Source organism: Heliangelus exortis, chromosome 13 (assembly GCF_036169615.1).
Source record: "Heliangelus exortis chromosome 13, bHelExo1.hap1, whole genome shotgun sequence".
Lineage (NCBI taxonomy): Eukaryota > Metazoa > Chordata > Aves > Apodiformes > Trochilidae > Heliangelus > Heliangelus exortis.
Window position 1 is genome coordinate 1,337,251 of NC_092434.1, and position 20,193 is coordinate 1,357,443.

The window sequence follows — 20,193 nt, forward strand, 5'->3', positions numbered from 1 at the left end:
ATAAAATAAAATAAAACTAAAATAAAAAATAAAAAATACAATCAAAGCAAAATAAAATAAAATAAAAATAAAATAAAATAAAACAAAACAAAACAAAACAAAGTAAAGTAAAGTAAAGTAAAGTAAAATAAAATAAAATAAAATAAAATAAAATAAAATAAAATAAAATAAAATAAAATAAAATAAAATAAAATAAAATAAAATAAAATAAAATAAAATAAAATAAAATAAAGTAAAATAATTGGGGGAAAAAAGGAGCTTTGCCTCCCCTCATTTCCCTGCGCTGCTCATCCCTTTACGAGCCACTAGAGAACCCCCCCCCACCTCACTCAGGATTTTGGGGGCGTTTGCAGCCCCCTTAAACCGCTTGAATCTGCTTTTTACTTTTAATTTGTATCAGGAAGTAAGAAAAAAAAAAAAAAAATAAAAAAACAACCCCAAACCTCCCAAAGGGAGGGGGAACAGTTTATCGAGGACTTTTGGGAGGGGGTTGGGGGCTCCCTGCCTCAGTTTCCCCTCGGGAAGAAGCAACGGGGATGCTCGGGGGGGAGCCCGGAGGCTGGGAGACGGGATTCCCCGTCTCCCAGCCTCCGGGCTCCCCCCCGAGCATCAGGAATCATCCGGATTCCTTCAGGGAATGGGGAGGATCCCAAGCCCCAGCGCAGCTCTCACCTTTCAGGCAGGAGAACTTGAGCCCCATGGTTTCATCCTCTGCCAGGGCCCCCGCTCACTCCCCAGCCGGGAGTTTGGGGAAAAGAAAAAAAAAAAAAAAAAATCGGAGTTGGTGGGAAGCGACGTGGGGGGAGGAAGAGGAATCAACCTGTACGTGTAAGGGAAAAAAAAAAATTAAAAATTAAATTAAAAAAAATATATAAAAATTACATATATAAATATATATATAAAATATATTTTAAAAAAATATTTTTTTTTTTACGTGTTCAGCCAGAACAGGAAGCATAAAAAAACCCACGGGTGATGTCACGACACTTTTGGTTTTGTTTTTGACTCGACCTCAGGCGCTGAGTTGCAGCAGGAACTTTTTGGGAAGGAGCCTGCTTGGGAATTTCATCCCGGCTTTCCTGCTCCCCTCCCCCCCCGGGGCTCAGGGCTGAGCATCCCCAGAGCTTTGGGCTGGGTGGTGCTGAAAAGCAGCAAAATAAAATAAAATAAAAAAAAAGATAAAATCCCTTTCTTGGGAAATGGGGGAAATCTGCAGCCCCACTGCTGGGAAAAGCTCCTTGGGTTGCAGTGACACATTTGGGATTTTCCAAGCTCTGGGATCTGCTGCAGTCTCTCCTCAACCTCCCCCAGGGCTTTGTTCTGCTTTTCCGTAGAATCCTAGAACAGGCTGGGCTGGAAGGGACCTCAGAGCTCATCAAGTCCAACCCTTGCTCCACTCCCCCCGTGGTTCCCAGCCCATGGCACTGAGTGCCACATCCAGGCTCTTTGGAAATATCTCCAGGGATGGAGAATCCACCCCTTCCCTGGGCAGCCCATTCCAATGCCTGATCACCCTCTCCAGAAAGAAATTCTTTCTAATGTCCAACCTAAACCTCCCCTGGCACAACTTGAGACCTCTTGTGCCCTCTTGTCTTGCTGAGAGTTGCCTGGGAAAAGAGCCCAACCCCCCCCTGGCTCCAACCTCCTTTCAGGGAGTTGGAGAGAGTGATGAGGTCTCCCTTGAGCCTCCTCTTCTCCAGCCTCAACACCCCCAGCTCCCTCAGCCCTTCCTCCCAGGACTTGTGCTGGATCCCTTCCCAGCCTCCTTGCTCTTCTCTGGATCTGCTCCAGCACCTCAATCTCCTTCCTGAGCTGAGGGGCCCAGAACTGGACACAGGACTCAAGCTGTGGCCTCCCCAGGGCTGAGCACAGGGGCAGAATCCCTTCCCTGGACCTGCTGGCCACGCTGTTCCTGAGCCAGCCCAGGATGCCATTGGCCTTCTTGGCCACCTGGGCACACTGCTGGCTCCTCTTCAGCTTCCTGGCAATCCAGACTCCCAGCTCCCTCTCTGTCTGGCTGCTCTCCATTCCTGGATGGATTCACGCTCCAACCCCTCCATCCCAGCCCTGACACTCATGGCAAGGGGTGGGGGGGGGATGCTCAGCCCATGTGTGGGGCTGGGGGTGACACTTCCCAGAGCACCATCCCACCTCCTGGCTACTCTGGGAGCAGGAGGGTGCTGTTGGGTGGGGGGTTCCCTGCTCAGGATCAGCCCTGGGGGTGCTGGGGGGGTTGGTTCCCAAGCTCAGGTGAGTGGAGCCCCAGCTCCTCCCACCCCTTCCCACTTCCAGCTCCATCCGAGCCCGTGGGAGACCGGGAACCCGCAGGAGCCAGGCTGGTGCCCAGTAAGGGAGCAGCAGGAAGGCTCCTGGGCTCCAGCTGAAAGCCCGGGACCCCCCAGCACCCCTCCAAAGAGTGGGGTGGGCTACCGAGTGGCTAGAAAGGCGAGCAGAGGGGTGGCATGGAGGGACCGGCTCGGGCAGGACCCTTTGGAATGATCCTGAGGTTTAGGGAGGGAGAAGCAGGAATGCTGCCAGGCTCTGGGGGAGCATCCTCACCTCCTCCAGCTTCCAGTCTTTCCCTCTCCTGTCTGATCCCTAAAACATCACCAGGGGGCAGAGGGTTCCTCCCCACCCGCAAGTTAGGTACCAAAGATGAGGGCTCTGCCTCTGCTCGGCGTTCAAAGCAGCTTCCAGCTTTTCCAGCTTCACCTCCTCCACAATTAAGAGGAAAAGCCCCGAGACGGCTCCTTCCCAGCGATTCCCATCCCGGGAACGCCCGCTGCTCCTCAGCCCTCCCGAGGCTGGAAGGAGGAAGGAAGGGAAAGCTTTGAACAGCAGCAGGAGATGGAGGGGAAGCTGAGCCCAAGAGCTTGGGAGATCCCTGGGGAGATCCCAGCTCCATCCACACACGGGATTGAGCCCTGCTGGGATGGGGAAAAAGGGGAGGAATGGGGGAAAAGGGTGGGGTTGCTCTGCTCCCTGCTGGCCTGAAAAAAAAATAATAAATCAGATATGGAAAAGGTGGGATTTTTTTCTTCCACTCTTCCTTTCTCAGCTCAGGGAGTTATTTGCAAAGCTTCAAGCTCAAGAGCTGGGAAGGCAGCACAGGGGGGGGGAAAAGCTGCAGCCCCCAGAGATGTTTGCAAGCCCTGCTTCCAGTTCTGCCCCAGAGAAACAGAGAAATTAACTGCTTCATGTGGCTGCCTTTTTATTTTTTATTTTTCCTTTACTTTTTTAGCTGCAAAGCTCGAGAGGCCAAGGACTGAGGCAGGGCCTGGCAAGCTTGGTCCTTCTGGATCCAATCCCACCCTCAAGCTGCAGAAATCTCCCCTCCACGTTTGATGCCACCTCCCAAAACCAATTTGTTTGCTGAAACAACCCCAAAGGGCTGGAATTTGCCCTGCCTGGAGCAGCACTTGTGGCTAAAGCTGAGGTGGGGAGAAAAACCCCCCCAGGTGCTCAGCTCAGGGCGCTGCAGAGGGCTCCAGCTGGGGTGGGGACACCTGAGAGGCACAAACACAAGTGTCACCCCCCCCTCCATCCTGTCCCTGCCAGGACACCCTTAGAAAGGTAAAGTTTGGTCACCTCGAGGGTGCTGGGTCCAGCTTGGAGCTGGAAAAAAAAAAAAAAAAAAAAAAAGCCAGTGGTGGGCAGAGCTGGGTCCTGAGGATGGGAGCAGCCCCATGGACCAGACATCCCCTTTCCATGGGGACCAGGAGACATTCCTGCAGCTTTCCTGAACTCTGGGGCATTCCCAGGAACTCCACAGCAGAGCAGCTGCCAAACCCCACCGGGGTGAGGAGGGGGTGGGCTCCTAAACCTTCCTGGGTGGGTGGGTATGGAGCTGGCTGACCCCTGGGTGCTCCTTCCAGCCTGGGTGCTCCTCTGGTGGGGCTGGGGGCCCCTTTCCAGTTGTGGCCGTGGCCCTTTTGGTAGCCAAGCTGCTCCTCATCCTGGGCTCAGCACCCCCCAACCCACTGGCCCCATCCTGCCCTGGCACAGAGGTGGAAGGGGCTGAGCCACCAAAGAGGGGACAAGGATGGAGGGAGGGATGTGATTCCACTGGAAGAGGGAAGGCAGGGATGTGATTCCACTGGGAGAGGGAAGGCAGGGATGTGATTCCACTGGGAGAGGGAAGGCAGGGATGTGATTCCACTGGAAGAGGGAAGGCAGGGATGTGATTCCACTGGGAGAGGGAGGGCAGGGATGTGATTCCACTGGGAGAGGGAGGGCAGGGATGTGATTCCACTGGGAGAGGGAGGGCAGGGATGTGATTCCAATGGAAGAGAGAGGGCAGGGATGTGATTCCACTGGGAGAGGGAGGGAAGGGATGTGATTCCAATGGAAGAGAGAGGGCAGGGATGTGATTCCACTGGGAGAGGGAGGGAAGGGATGTGATTCCAATGGAAGAGGGAGGGAAGGGATGTGATTCCACTGGGAGAGGGAAGGCAGGGATGTGATTCCACTGGAAGAGGGAGGGAAGGGATGTGATTCCACTGGAAGAGAGAGGGAAGGGATGTGATTCCACTGGGAGAGGGAGGGAAGGGATGTGATTCCACTGGGAGAGGGAAGGCAGGGATGTGATTCCACTGGGAGAGAGAGGGCAGGGATGTGATTCCACTGGAAGAGAGAGGGCAGGGATGTGAATCCAATGGAAGAGGGAGGGCAGGGATGTGATTCCACTGGGAGAGGGAGGGCAGGGATGTGATTCCACTGGAAGAGGGAAGGCAGGGATGTGATTCCACTGGAAGAGGGAAGGCAGGGATGTGATTCCAATGGAAGAGGGAGGGCAGGGTGAGGTGATGGCTGAAAGAACCACAAAGAGAGGGAGGGAGGGATGTGTTTTGCCAGCACTGCCCACAAAGCAACCTTTGGTGGAGCAGAGCTGCTCCTGCAAGCCCCAGCTGGGCCCCACACAGAAAGGAGGGAGGGAGGGGAAGCAGCTTTCTGGGTCACGGTGTCCCAGAGCCTGCTGAGAGGCAGGTGACACGTCACCCTGGCTCTGTGCTGAGGGAGCAACCGGGTCACTCCTGCTCCTTCTGCTCCACATCCCCTCTGCCTCGGGAAAGGTCCCAGCCTGGCTCAGAAATCACCTCGGAAAGGGGCTGCAGGGCTGGGACTTGGGAGGGACTGGAGGTGACAACAAAGTGCTGCAAAGGGGTGGAAAAAAAACCCCAATAAACCCATTCCAAACCCCTCCTGGAGGAGAGAGAAGCTCGGAGGCAGCCAGGGCAGGAGAGAGGTACCCGGCGGGGATGCCAGGCATGGGAAGGCAGAGGGATGTCAGGAGGAAGCAGCTGGATTTGCAGGCTGTGGGGAAACTGGAGCAGCTCCAGCATTCCCCCAGCACAAGCTCCTGGCAGCCCCGTCAGCCCCAGCCCCCGGCAGGAACTGTTTGCAGGCAGCAAAACACCCCCAGAAAGCAAAAAAAAAAAAAAATTAAAAAAAAATAAATCCAAGTGGGACGTGGCAGGAGCTCCGAGGAAGGAGCCAGGAGCTGCCGTGGAGAGGGGTGGGTGGGAGGCAAAGAGGGAAACAAGCACCTACCTGAGCACAAAAGAGGAGCCTGCCGGGGCTCTCCCACCACCAGACCTGCATCCAGAGCAAACCTCCTCCCTGCCGGGCATGGATTCTGGGATTCTGCTGGGAATTGGCTTCAGGACCTGGCCGCGTGTCTCAGCTCGCTGAGCTCCGGGTTAATCTGGGCCCAGCTTTCCCTTTTATCCCCTGCTGCAACCTCAATGTATTATTATTATATATTTAATTTTTTTTTTTTTTTTTTTTTCAATTAGGTCCATTCTTTAAGCCCCAGAGAGCATTTCTAGGAAGGGCTGAATGGTTTCTGGTGGCCCCCGTGGAGCTGATGCTGTGCGGGACATCCCTGGCACGGATCCTGCCTGCATCCAACTAAAGTGCTGCCAGGCCTGCCTGGAAGCACTCAAGGAGTCACCAGTTACTCCCAGTTCATCCTCTGGGGATATTTAAGAGCAGCCTTCCCTGCCTCCCTCATCCCTCCTCTGATGGATTTGCAAAGCTCCGGGGTTGAGTGGGAAAGGTCCCGTTGGATTGGGAACTTCCAGGGGGAGGAGAGGGCTGTGAAAGCAGAGGGCAACAAGCAGCCTGGGTGTGCCTGGGATGGGAGGGCTGGGGGAAAAAAAAAATGTTAAAAAAACCCAACAAGCAACCAAGAAACAAACCAACCAAATCGATGAAGCCCTCAGTCCAGTTCTGGGCCCCTCAGCTCAGGAAGGAGATTGAGGTGCTGGAGCAGGTCCAGAGAAGAGCAAGGAGGCTGGGAAGGGATCCAGCACAAGTCCTGTGAGGAAGGGCTGAGGGAGCTGGGGGTGTTGAGGCTGGAGAAGAGGAGGCTCAGGGGAGACCTCATCACTCTCTCCAACTCCCTGAAAGGAGGTTGGAGCCAGGGGGGGGTTGGGCTCTTTTCCCAGGCAACTCTCAGCAAGACAAGAGGGCACAAGAGGTCTCAAGTTGTGCCAGGGGAGGTTTAGGTTGGACATGAGAAAGAATTTCTTTCTGGAGAGGGTGCTCAGCCATTGGAATGGGCTGCCCAGGGAAGGGGTGGATTCTCCATCCCTGGAGATATTTCAAAAGAGCCTGGATGTGGCACTCAGTGCCATGGGCTGGGAACCACGGGGGGAGTGGAGCAAGGGTTGGACTTGATGAGCTCTGAAGTCCTTTCCAACCCAGCCCATTCCATGATTCTGTGACCTCGGTCGGTGCAGAGAAATGGCTGTGGTGAAGCAGAACCAGGATTGGGCAGAGCAGGAGGAGGTGTTGGGATATTGGGATGTTGGGAATAAGGGTGTGGGGAGGGTGGGAAGGAAGAAAAAGTGAGGTCTGGCTCAGCTGGCCCAGCTCACTCCAACCCCCAGCAACCAGGCTGGGCCACCCAAAGGAAAACCCAAAGGAGCAGCTGGGGAAGGAGCACTCTGGGAGCCTTTTCCCTCGGGAGCACTTCCCAAGCTGCAGCCAAGCACAATTCCAAGCTGCTCACAGGCTCCTCCATTAGCAGCAGCCTCCTCCTTCCCCTCCCCAGGGCCCTCCCCACCCCAGCTGGGTCACAAATAGCAGCAGAGGGCAGCGATTAGGCCAGCAGGCAAGGAGGGGTTTGCTCCCTGCATCCCTCATGTCAGCTCTGCTGCTGGGAGGGAGGAAAAAATCTTGGGGGCAGGGAAAAAGTCACCTCCTGGGGTGATGCTGGGCAGAGCCAGGCTGGGATCTGCACATCTGGCTGCTCCCAGCTCCAGATGTGGCAAGGGAAAGAGCCTGGGGTTCCTCCTTCCCAGCAGCAGCTTCCAGGTTTGTTTTTTTTTTTCAGGTTTGCAGCCTGGGGAAGGTCCCAGCAAGCAGCTCAGCTGGGAAGAAAGGGAAAAAAAAAAAAAACCCCAGCAGGAACACTGCTTCACTGCTCTCCTCAGCATGAGGGTGGGAAGAGGACTGGGGTTGTGCCCCATCCCTGGAAGTTGAGGTTGGAGGGAGCCTTGTGCAAGCTGGGGGGGTGGGATCTGGGGGAGCTTTAAGGTCCCTTCCAACCCAAATCATCCTGTGGTGCTTCCACTCGTGGGATGAAAGGAAAACCACAACCAGTGAGCTCCCAGGAACTGGGATTTACTGGTGAGCATCACCACCAGCTGCCCAGGGACACCCCTGGGTGACAAAAACACCTTTGCCACCCACCCACCCACCTGCTCACCCCACCCGTGACACCAGAGGAGCCTGGAGGAGCAGAGACCATTCCCTAAGGAACACCAAGGAAAGTCTCATTTCTGAGGGAAAATCATTCCCTCCTCCCCCCCAAAAAAATTCCCTGGGATTCTCTGGTTGGATCTGGAGGTGGCAGCCTGGTTCTTGGCTCACCCTGATCCCAAATTTCAACCCCAGGTGGTGCTGGAAGGGACCTGGGGACCAAAGGATCCAGAGCAAAGCACCCAGCCCTGGTGTCTTCTTCAGCTCCTTGCAGGGTTTGTTGATCACTGCTCGGAGATTTTAAGGGTTGGGAGTGGAAAAAAAGAACCATTTCTCATTTTTCTCAGAGTTTTTAGGGCCTCCAGTTGAGGTGGAAGAGGTGGGAGCTGAATGGCTGGGCAGGCACACCTCAAATCTCCAGGTTTTGCTGAAAAGGGGGGGTAATTAATCCTGTCTGTCTTTAATTATTAATAAAAGAGAGTAGGACCCCCCATCCCCAGGGGCATCTTCCCAGCTTCAGTGGCAGAAACTCAAATGCCTTCCCCGGAAGGAGTTAAAAGGAGTTTAAATTAACTTTAAATTAACTTAAATTAAATATAAAGGAGTTACCTTGAGTTCCTCTGATGGATCCAAGGGATTTGCTCCTGCAAAGGTTGGTTTGGGGGTTTTGGGCTTGATCTTTCCAGCCCTAACATTCTGTCATTCTGTGACATCAGCAGGAAGGGGGACCCAGCTCTGTGTTCCTCATTCTTTCCCCAGCCTGGCTGCAGGAAATTGGTGCCTTTTTTGAGTCCAACCTTAAAGCAAACAGCACAGGTGAGATAAGAGCTGAGCACCCCCATGTTTGTCCTTTTCCTTGCCAGCAAGCCCTGGGCTTCCACTGGTGGTAAAAGACTCAAAGGATCTCCTTGGAAAGCAAAGAGAAGATTAAAAAAAAAATGAAAAAACCACAAAAAAGGGAAATATAAAGCATTCAAAGCTGCTTTCCTTCCAGCTGGGTGGCTCTGGGCTTGGGTTTCCATCAGTGAGGAGACATTTTGCTTTCTTTTGGGGTGCTGGGGTGCTCAGCCTGGGTTGGAATATTTAGGATCAGAGCTGGAGTGACACCCAGTGACACAGAAATCCCTCTTCTTCCTCTGCCTCAGGGCATGGAGCAGCTCCTGCTCCCAGCAAACCCCAGAGCTCTGGCTCCAGGGGATTTCCTCAGACATCCCTGGATGTGCAGTTCAACAGCACCTGGAAGGCCTTTCTCTCCCTGCTCCTCAGATATTTGTTTTTTTTTTTTTTTTAAACAAGTGAGAGTATTTTCCCTTCCTGCAAGGCTCACACTTAAAAAAACCTTAAAACTCAGTGCCAAAACCTTCTGTCCACAGCAGGACCTGCCTGGAGCTTCTGATTCCATTTCCTGCTTCCAAATGGGATTTGAAGCCTTTTCCCATCCCTCCCTAAGAGCAGGAGGAAAACTGGTGCTTGTTAAACAGAAGCCCAAGAGAGAAACTCAGCCCTCAAGCTTTAAAATCAGGAGCCTGGAGAGAGGATCTTCCTTGGAAAACCATTTTTGGGTAGGAAGAGGAGGGGATCCAGGGAGGCTGAGGTTATGTTTAACAACTGGGAGGACTGGGGCAATGACTTGAAAAGGACAGAGAGCTTCACAGCCTGGAAAACTTATTCTTAGAAACAAATCCTCACTAGAAAGGCAGAAGCTGAAACCTGTACCCAGGCTCCTTGATTTGGCACACTCAGGCTGCCTGCTTTCAGCTTGGAGGGAGCCAAGGACACTGCTTGAACCAAAAAATGGTAACAAAACCCCAGCAGACTCTGAAATGGAGTTCTCTCACTCTTATTTTGGGTCCTCAGAACTTTTTTTCTGTCATTCCAACTCAGTGGTGCTCTTCAGGTTCCTTTTTACAAGTCAGGAGGTGAACACCCCTCTTCTGACCTGAGGTTTAACACAGCCAGCTGTGGTTTGGTGCTGACAGAGAGCAGGAACCAGCACAGCATTTGATAAACCACTGCACCAGAGGTGACAGGGGGGGATGGGACATCATCCCCTCCCTTTTCACTCTGCTGACACACTGCCATTCCCAAACCAGGCCAAAAGAAACTTAATCTTTATATTTTTTGTCTTATTACCTTCAAATTTCTCTCCTCTGGGAACAAGACTCATTTTTTTTTTTTTTTCCCCCCCTCCAAAAAGGTATTTCCACAAACCATTAAAAAGTAACCTGAAAGGTCAGAAAAGCTTAACCAGAACTATGGAACAGGAGCAGCAGGGCAAGCAGAAGGAGTTCTGGTCTTGAAGGAATGGTGCTGACAGCTGGGAAAGCCTCCCTGAGGCTGGAACTGTTTGTAGCTCTTCCAAGGGATCTCCCAGAAAGGATTCAGCAGCTCGTGGAGCCTCACCCTGCTCTGGGTCATGCACTCCTTGTTTAATCACCAGGTTTCCACACAAGGTACTGAACATTATTCTATTTACATTCAAAAATAGCCTTTTTTTCTTTCTTTCTTTTTTTTTTTTTCTCCTCTCTCTTCAGTACAGAGTGGGAATGCCTGTACAAGTTAGTCAGGGAGCAGCTCCTCTAACAGAGGTGGAGAACAGCTTTGTTGATCTCTGGTTGGTCCAGTCATTCCTGATGTCATCCAGGTGATTATCAAAATCCACCAGTGTCTCATAGGACTTGCTGTCCAAGAGAGAAGCAGCAATCCTCTGGGCTTCAGTCCAATCTTCACAGAAATCACTGGGATGTAAAGAAAGAAGAAAAAAAAAAAAAAAAAAAAAAAAGAAAGAAATAGCAATGAGCAAAGAAAAGCTCCACCACCTCCCTCCACTCTGGAAAAGGAGGGAAATTCTCTGCAAGTGTGGTCACCCCCCCAGCTCTGCTCCTTCAGGAGAGCAAAATAAACACTCTCAAAAGTTTGACCTACTGCTCTCAGTGTCCCACAGCCCCAGAGTTTTGCCCGAAATAAAGATGAGGGAAGTCTGGAGCTGACTCACACGTGAGGGTCCTTGCACCTCCACTTGTTCTCCTGGAGCTCATAGACGTGAATGGCTGGCTCAGTGCACTCCATGGTGAACCTGCTGTTATCAACCTGCAGAAAAAACCTGCCTCAGCTTCCTCCTCCTCCTCCTCCTCCTCCTACCTCCTCCCTCCCCTCCTCCTCCCTATCCCTCCTCCTCCCTCCTCTCCTCCTCCTCCTTCTCCTCTCCTCCTCCCCTCGTCCTCCCTCTCCTCCTCTTCCCTCTCCTCCTCCTTCCTCTCCTCTTCCTCTTCCTCCCTCTCCTTCTCCTCCTCCTCCTCCTCCTCCTCCTCCTCCTCCTCCTCCTCCTCCTCCTCCTCTCTCTCCTTCTCCTCCTCCTCCTCCTCCTCCTCCTCCTCCTCCTCCTCCTCCTCCTCCTCCTCCTCCTCCTCCTCCTCCTCTCTCTCCTTCTCCTCCTCCTCCTCCTCCCTCTCCTCCTCCTCCTCCCTCTCCTCCTCCTCCCTCCCCTCCTCCTCCTCCCTCCCCTCCTCCTCCTCCCTCTCCTTCTCCTCCTCCTCCCTCTCCTTCTCCTCCTCCTCCTCCCTCTCCTCCTCCTCCTCCCTCTCCTCCTCCTCCTCCTTCCTCCCCTCCTCCTCCTCCTCCCCTCCTCCTCCTCCCTCTCCTTCTCCTCCTCCTCCTCCCTCTCCTCCTCCTCCCTCTCCTCCTCCCTCTCTTCTCCTCCCTCTCCTCCTCCTCCTCTCTCTCCTCCTCCTCCTCCTCCCTCTCCTTCTCCTCCTCCTCCTCCCTCTCCTCCTCCTCCTCCCAAGGCCCCAAGGAACGAGAGGAAATTAATTAAAAAAAAAAAAACAAGTCATTTTTTTTTACCACCAGGGCACCTGAGACTTAACTCATCCACTCTGTGCCCCCAAAGGAGCTGAGCTGACACCTTGAAATTGCCCCTGCCAGTGCAGCAAGGGGTGAGGAATCATTTGCTGCAAAGCAGAAAGGAGTTTGAGCCCCAGAGGGGGTGTGAAGCCAGGAACACGTGGGCTGTGCTCAGGCTCTGCAAGCAGAGAAAGCCTCCACTGCCTCTCAGCTGGCAGGGAGCTCACCACAGGCTCAAGGAGCAGCTCCAGGTCACTGCATCTCATCCCCGAGTGGTGGGAGAGGAGGGAGAGAGGAAAAAAAAAAAAATTCTTTTTCCTTTCAAGCATCCAGAGAAGAGCTTTTCAGGGACAAGCCCAACACCCTGTGCCTGACTTTTAACCCCCCAGAAAAGGGGAGGAGGGCAGGAACTCACCATGATGAGGGCTGTGTCGTTGAAGCCCTCTGCAATCCTGGAAGCCACTTTCTCTGCACTTGGTTGGGCTGGAAGAGAAGGGAGAAGGGATTGGGTGGGGTGAAGGGTGAACCCAGCAGGAAACACCCTGAGGGCTGCCAGGAGCCAGGCAGCTGGTGTGACACGGGATGGGAGTCAGGAGGCCAAGGAAAAACCCAGCTCCCCCCTCCAAGGCACCTGCCCTGCTCTGCTCTGCTCTGCTCTGCCAGGGGGGGTGGGAAGGCAAAAAGCAGCTGGAATTTTAGGGGGATGTCCTGGTTTGGGCCAGGATAGAGGTGATTTTCTGTCTTGTACTTTTGCTTTTAGCTAAGTCTCTTGTAAGTAGCTGCACTTGCTGAAATTAAGAGCAAGTTTCTCAGACAGTGTGTGTTTCTAGGACTGATAACACTTGATGTTTAGAGTTACTGCTAGAGACTGGTGTGCAGAGCCAAGGGCACTGCTCAGCTCTGAGGAAAACATCAAGAGGTCCCACCTGCAGCCTCCTTTGGGGAGGAACAGACAAGAGAGATGCCAGAATTGACCAAACAGAGGATTCCATCCCATACACCTCATCCTCAGTATAAATTTGAGGGATCACGAGGGCCAAGCCAGATTTCCTGATTTCCAGCTTCCAGCTGCCTGCCCTTCCTGCCTTTCCTGCTTCCCTTTCCTTCACTCAGCATCCTGGAAGGATTCCATCCCTTCCTCTGCCTGTGCTCCTGATCCATCCCAGCCCATATCTGTGTGTTCCTGCCTCCAGTTCCCAACTGCTGCTGACTCCAGGAGTCCAGCCTGGACTTTCCCAGGGCTGCCCTGCAGCCTTGGTGGTGACGAGAGAGCTACTGGGGGAAAGGGGGGAGGAATGTGGTATCCACTTTCTTGTATATTTGTATATATTTATTAATTTTTCCCATTTATCATTCCTGTTTCATTAAAGTTGTGTAGTTTAGTTTCCAACCCATCAGTCTCTCTCCCTTATTCTCTCTCCTTTCTTATCAGGGAGGAGAGAGGGATTAATACAGAGCATCTGGTACTTGGTTTAATTGCCAGGGCAGTGTTAAACCCTGACAGGGGGAACTCATTTTTCCCTCTCTGAATGTGTTTCCTGACCCTTGGGGCACTAAGGGGACACCTCAGCAGGGAGAAGATGGGGAAAAATGACCCTTAAAACCAGGTTTTCTCTATTAGGAAGTGGTGGTTGGGAAGATGTTGAGCTTGTTCCTCACCAGCTCCTCAGGTTCTCCACCAAAATCCCCCCCCCCTAAACTTCCCAAGGAACTCCCTTCCTCAAAAGTGACCATTCCAGGTGATCTTCAGGAAAAAAAGTGGAGTTTAAAACCACAGCCAGGCCTGTGATATTCTTTCAGATCTCAAACACAACAGGCAAACTGTAATTTGCTCATCTGAAACAGCTCCAGCAGCTTTTTTCCCTTTGTTTGGGAAGGACAAAGAATTCCCTCAGCCTGCTGGGAACCCCAGGGGTCAGGAGTTGTTAATTAAAAACATGCTTGGGACTGAGGGATATATAAAAAAAATAATTGGGAGGCAGCATAATGCTTTAAACAACCAATTTCTATTTATTTTTATGTATTTTAAATTTATTTTAAGTGCAATGCACTCTCGTTGGTCCTGATGCTGCTGGATTTGTCAAGTGGGGGAAAATATTTAATATATAAATATATGTATATAAAAATATATATACCTGAAATTACCTTGTGGCTCCAGGGGGAGACCCCTCCTTGCTTTTTGGGTAATTTGAGTCAGACAGCAGGGAAAAAAAAAAAGCCTAATCCTGGGGAAAATGAGTGGGAAGTGCTACCTGTGCCTGCCTGCCACCATTTCCCAGTCCAGGAGTGTCCCTTCACCACCTCAGGAAACACTTCACAAAATTCCAGAGGCACTGAGGATCTTTAGCAGGAATGAGGTGAAAATCTGAAGGATTTTCCAAGAGGTTTCTATCCTAATTGAGAAAAAACCCCCTCCCTGCACCAGGAGATTTTGGTGGCTCCAGGAAATAATTAAAGATTTGGTTCCTTTTGCAGGAACCAAAAAGGTAAAAAAAAAACCTCTTTTCCTCCAGGAAAAAAAACCCTGAGGTTCTTGAGCAAAGGAGGGAAGGCAGAGGAGTGGGGTCAGGCAGGAGGAAGGGGGTGGTTGGGGTTGATGTGTCCAAAGAACAGCAGAAAAAAGCAAACAGAAGGAAAAAAAACCCACAAATTCCAGCACACCTGGCATCCTTGAGTCTCTCGTTGGCTTGGTAATACCCAGCAATCACGTAGCTGTTCTCCTTGCACCAGGAATCAATCTGGGAAAACAACTGGAACAGGTCAGGGGGAGGGAAAAAAAACCATAAAATAGGAAAAAAAAAACCAACCCAAACAGCCCCAGAGAAGTTAAGGAAATGTTATGTCTGCCCTGTAAAAAAAACAACACTGAAGGATTATTGAACTTCTTTGAATTTGAATATTTATGTGCACATCCCCCCCAGCCAGGGGTTTGGGTGGTACCAGGGAACCCAAATAAAACATTTGGGGTGGGGAATAAAAACCCAAAGGCAGCAAGGGGCTCAGTTTACTGTTTTTTTTTTATTTATTTATTTTATTTTTTATTTCTTTTTTATTTCTTTTATTTATTTCTTTTTATTTCTTTTGTGTGTTTTTTTGTTTGTTTTTTGGTTTTTTCTTTTTATTTGGTTTTTTTTTGTTTGTTTTGTTTTTTGGTTTTTTGGGTTTTTTTCTTTTTGTTTTTTTGTTGGTTTGGTTTTTTTCCCACTTTATTACCAAGAGACTTTTTGGGAAGCAAATGGGTTGGGTTGGGTTTTTTTTATTGTTTTGGTTTGGTTTGGTTTTTCTCCCATTTTATTACCAAGAAACTTTTTGGGAAGCAAATGGTTTGGGTTTTTTCCCACTTTATTACCAAGAGACTTTTTGGGAAGTAAATGGCTTGGTTTGGGTTTTTTTTTGTTGTTTTGGTTTGTTTTTTTTCCCACTTTATTACCAAGAGCCTTTTTGGGAAGCAAATGGTTTGGTTTGGGTTTTTTTTTGTTGTTTTGGTTTGTTTTGGTTTGTTTTTTTTCCCACTTTATTACCAAGAGACTTTTTGGGAAGTAAATGTTTGGTTTGGGTTTTTTTTGTTGGTTTGGTTTGGTTTGTTCTGGTTTGGTTTGGTTTTTCTCCCATTTTATTACCAAGAGAGTTTTTGGGAAGCAAATGGTTTGGTTTGGGTTTTTTTTTTTGGTTTGGTTTGGTTTTTTTCCCCACTTTATTATGAAGAGACTTTTTGGGAAGCAAATGGTTTGGTTTGGGTTTTTTTTGGATTGTTTTGGTTTGGTTTTTCTCCCACTTTATTACCAAGAGCCTTTTTGGGAAGCAAATGGTTTGGTTTGGGTTTTTTTTTTGTTGTTTTGGTTTGGTTTGGTTTGTTTTTTTTCCCACTTTATTACCAAGAGCCTTTTTGGGCAGCAAATGGTTTGAGAATTCACCTGCAAGGAGCCCCCAGGCTGGGGGGATCCCCCCCCCCCTTTCCCCTTTCCCAAACCTCCCCATCCACACTAAATCCTCCCCAAAAATCCCTCCCCAGCCACGAACCAAGGCTGAAAGGATTTTGGGCAGAAATCCCACAGAACTCCTCCCCCTTGAACATCTGGATGGGAAAGCTGCAACATCTGCCAAGGTTTTTTTTTTTTATTTTTCATCCAATTATCACAAGTTTTGATTTACAGGGGGACAAAAAGTTCTGTAGTTTTGGTGGTTTTTTGGGTTTTTTTAATGCAGTTTTCTCTCCCTGCTTGATGCTGGGTCCAGAGTCCTCCTGCTGAGGTAAAAAAAAAAAAAAAAAAATAGATATTTCTCCTTAAAAGTGAGGCTACCAAGGCAGCAATAACAGGGGAAGAGAAGAGGGGAGCAAGCAACTAGAATTTTGCTCTGCAGGCCCCAGAGGGCAGAGAAAAAAAACCTCAACAGCTCTATTAAAATAAGAGTCCAAAAATATACCTGCTGCTGAGCTGTGGCATCCTGGGAGGGAAATCAATCTGGGTTTCAGCAATAATTATAGTCCTGGAGTGCTTAACCAAACAGCAGAGCCACGGGAATAATCCCTCTGCAAGGGGGTGATGGGGATTTGAGTGGGGAAAAAAGGGAAAAAAAATAAAAATAAATAGGGTTGGGTGGCCCTGAGGGGCAGCCCCAAACCCATCTGGAGGGGAATTGTCAGTGGTTTGAGAGGTTGGCATTAAAGGAGAGCTCAGGCACTCTAATTAATCAATTAATCATCCTCATTAAAAAAATGAAATATTAAAAAAAAAATATAAATATAAAAAAATATATATAAAAAAAAAAATCCATCCATTTACAAAGGAGACCTTTAGGTTTCAATTTTTAGCACAAATGGGCAAAAAGAAGAAGGGAAAAAAAAAAATTATTTTTAAATTCTCAGCTCCTGAAAAATGTCACCAAAAATACAGAAAAAAAAAAAAAAAAAAAAAAAGGGGAAGGGGAGGCTTTAAATTAAAACTCACCCCAGATGTTTGCAGCCACCTCCAGAGGGGACATTGGGGACCAAACTGGGTCCCCCCTGTCCTGCCCTGGCTCAGAGGTTTGGACTGGGAGGGGAAGTGCTGCTTGGGTTTGGGCCAAAACCCCCTCAGGTAGCTACAAAACTCAGAGGCAGCAAAAAAAAAAAACCCCAAAACAACCCCCTGGGAAGGTGAATTCTTCAAGCCCTCAGGTTTTGGGATGGGATTTCAAACCCACAAGCTCCAAGTGGGACATGAGGATGGAATTCCAGCCCTGGTAGCCCCCCTGCTTTACTCAGTAGCCACCTGGGGAAGGGGCAGGAATTCTGCCTGCAGCTCCACAGCAAGAAATCCCAATTTTCAGAGCTGCCACGCTGGGGTTCTGGGGCATTTTTTGCCTTTTTTTTAAGCAAAAACCCAGAGGAAAAGTCCTGGGGTTCTTTTCCAAGCCTGCTTTGAAGCTGCCAAGCATCCCAGGGGTGCCCAAACCTGACTACAAAGCCCAAAATGTCTTGGAAAAGGTGGGAAATGCCAAGGTTTCTGATTTTTCCATGTATTTTGTGGTGAAAAAACCCAAGAGGAGAGAGGTCAGGGGCTGCCATGTGGCTCCATGAGGCTGGAGATGTGGGATGGGATTCCAGGTGTGGGAACAAAGAGGGTTTATTCCCCACTAACCTCATCCTGGAGCTCCAGGTGACCCTAAAAGCCTAAAATTCAACATCTTCCCACCTAGGGAAGAGCTCCTGATCCTGACTGGGAGCCAAAAACTTCCAGGGACATCAGAGCCAGGAGATGTGTCCTCCTGCCAACCTCCACTCACTCATTCCCAGAGGGAAAAGGAAATATTTGTGGTTCCAAAATGGGAGGGAAATCATTTCAGGTTGACAAATTTGGGCAATTTCTGCCTCTGGCTGCAGGGAATCACTGCCAGGTTTCCCAAAAAAAAAACCCAAAAACCCAAACCAAACCCTCCCCATGCCCTGGTGTCATCCCAAGGAGAGAAAACTGCAGCTGAGCTACAAATAAAGAATTTCCTGAGGAAGCAGCTTGTGGAGCTGAGACCCAGGAGTTCAGGAGCCTCAGGAATTTGGGATTTTTTTACAGTTATCCAGAGGGGATGGATCTTCTCCTGCTAAAAATGCCCAAGGCTTTCAACAAAAAACCTGGAGCTGAGTCTTCCCCCTGCTCCCACCTCAGCTTCACCCCCAGAGTTGCACCAACCCCAGACAAAACTCAGATAAAACCCCAGAAAAAACCCAGATAAAGCCCCAGATAAAACCCCAGACAAAACCCCAGACAAAACCCCAGACAAAACCCCACAAAAATCCCCAGCACATTTTGCTCCCTCCCCCTCCTGTCTGGGGCTTTTCCCACCAGAGGGAAGGGACCCAAAGTTCCTGGCACCCTCCTGGTGAAAAAGGAGGGCAGGGAATGTCCCCCATGGATTTGCTGCTTTTCCAACTCTATAGTTCAGTTTTTGGGGTTTTTTTGGTTTTTTTTTTTTTTTTATACTGCTGTGAAGCTTGGGAAAAGCTCTTGGAATAAGCCCCTTCCTTCCCCCTGGGGATAACTCAGGGATAAGCAGGAATCCAAGAGCAGTTTCTGGGCACTGACAGGGAAAGGAATCTCTCACTTGCCAGCACAGAGGCTTTGGGGAGGGGGGGGTTTCCCCTCCAAACCCCCCCAGAGCTGCTGCACCTCCCCTGCAAAATATGGGGGTGCTGGAGAGTGTCCAAGGGGCAGGAGGATGATCTGAGGGTGAGGAGAGGCTGAGAGAGCTGGGGTTGTTCAGGCTGGAGAGGAGAAGGCTCCAAGGAGACCTTTGTGGCTTTCCAGTATCTGAAGGGGCTCCAGGAAAGCTGGGGAGGGACTTTTTAGGATGTCAGGGATAGGATGAGGGGGAATGGATTCAAACTAAAGGAGGGGAGATTTAGGTTGGAAGTTAAGAAGTTCTTCCCCAGGAGGGTGCTGAGACCCTGGCACAGGTTGCCCAGAGAGGTGGTGGAAGCCCCATCCATCCCTGGAAGGTTTTAGGGCCAGGCTGGATGGGGCTCTGAGCAATAATGGGAGCTCTCCCTGCCCATGCAGGGGGGTTGGACCTGGATCATAGAATCCTAGAACTGGCTGGGAAGTGTTCCCGAGGGAAAAGGCTCCCGGAGTGCTCCTTCCCCAGCTGCTCCTTTGGGTTTTCCTTTGGGTGGCCCAGCCTGGTTGCTGGGGGTTGGAGTGAGCTGGGCCAGCTGAGCCAGACCTCACTTTTTCTTCCTTCTCACCCTCCCCACACCCTTATTCCCAACATCCCAATATCCCAACACCTCCTCCTGCTCTGCCCAGTCCTGGTTCTGCTTCACCACAGCCATTTCTCTGCACCGACCGAGGTCACAGAATCATGGAATGGGTTGGAAGGGACCTCAGAGCTCCTCAAGTCCAACCCTTGCTCCACTCCCCCCGTGGTTCCCAGCCCATGGCACTGAGTGCCACATCCAGGCTCTTTTGAAATATCTCCAGGGATGGAGAATCCACCCCTTCCCTGGGCAGCCCATTCCAATGGCTGAGCACCCTCTCCAGAAAGAAATTCTTTCTCATGTCCAACCTAAACCTCCCCTGGCACAACTTGAGACCTCTTGTGCCCTCTTGTCTTGCTGAGAGTTGCCTGGGAAAAGAGCCCAACCCCCCCCTGGCTCCAACCTCCTTTCAGGGAGTTGGAGAGAGTGATGAGGTCTCCCCTGAGCCTCCTCTTCTCCAGCCTCAACACCCCCAGCTCCCTCAGCCCTTCCTCACAGCACTTGTGCTGGATCCCTTCCCAGCCTCCTTGCTCTTCTCTGGACCTGCTCCAGCACCTCAAGCTCCTTCCTCAGCTGAGGGGCCCAGAACTGGACACAGGACTCAAGCTGTGGCCTCCCCAGGGCTGAGCACAGGGGCAATTGATGAGCTTAAATGTCCCTTCCAACCCTGAAAATTCCATGATTCCCTGATGGCAGCTGCAAGCAAGGTCAGAGTGTTGGGCAGGAGGTTGAGGACAAATCCCTGCACCTCCCCTTCCTCTCCTCCACCTCCTTCCCTCCCACACCCTCCCTGCCAGGCCCCATGGAGTGACACCCAGTGAGCACTTCTCGCTAGAACAAACTGTTGCTGGCACTGTAGGTTATTTAAGTCCCCATATTATCTCTTCCTTCCATCCCTGGAAGGTTTTAGGGCCAGGATGGATGGGGCTTGGAGCAACCTGAGCTCGTGGGAGGTGTCCCTGCCCAGGGCAGGGGGGGGGTAAGACCTGAATGAGCTTCAATATCCCCTCCAACCCTGTGATTCCCCTCTCAGATCTCCCCCAGGCCCTCTCCCAACCCCCTGGGCTCCCAGCTTTCGTTCCTTACCAGCGTCAGAGCCACCTCCAGCATGGGGGCCAGGGCCAGGGTGCCGTGGAAGAGGGGGATGCAATCCACAAAGAGCGCGGAGGGCCCGGGCTGCTCCCTCCGGGGGGGTCCCGCAGGCCTCTCGGCCACCAGGAGCCCGTTCACGGCGCAGTGCGGGTACTTAGCGCCGTGCAGCACCATCTTGCAATAAGCCTGAGTGGTCAGCTTCATCCTGACGGGAACGAAACCCCCGGGAAGCCCCGGGATCCCCCGGCCCCGCCGCTCCCTCCCCTCAGCCGGCGCCTGAGGTAATGGAGGAACGAGCGGGCGACGGTCCTCCAGTATCC

At 51.0% G+C, this 20,193-nt stretch overlaps 1 protein-coding gene across 1 annotated transcript; it reads right to left on the reverse strand.

Annotated features, from left to right (window-relative positions):
- Positions 1-9,892: 9,892 nt before the first annotated feature.
- On the reverse strand, positions 9,893-20,191 carry EMC8 (ER membrane protein complex subunit 8). Its single transcript, XM_071756593.1, is given in 6 exon segments — positions 9,893-10,327; positions 10,330-10,445; positions 10,703-10,797; positions 11,966-12,033; positions 14,210-14,288; positions 19,868-20,191. Coding segments are annotated over 6 exon segments (609 nt in total). The 5' UTR covers positions 20,078-20,191; the 3' UTR covers positions 9,893-10,286.
- Positions 20,192-20,193: the final 2 nt, after the last annotated feature.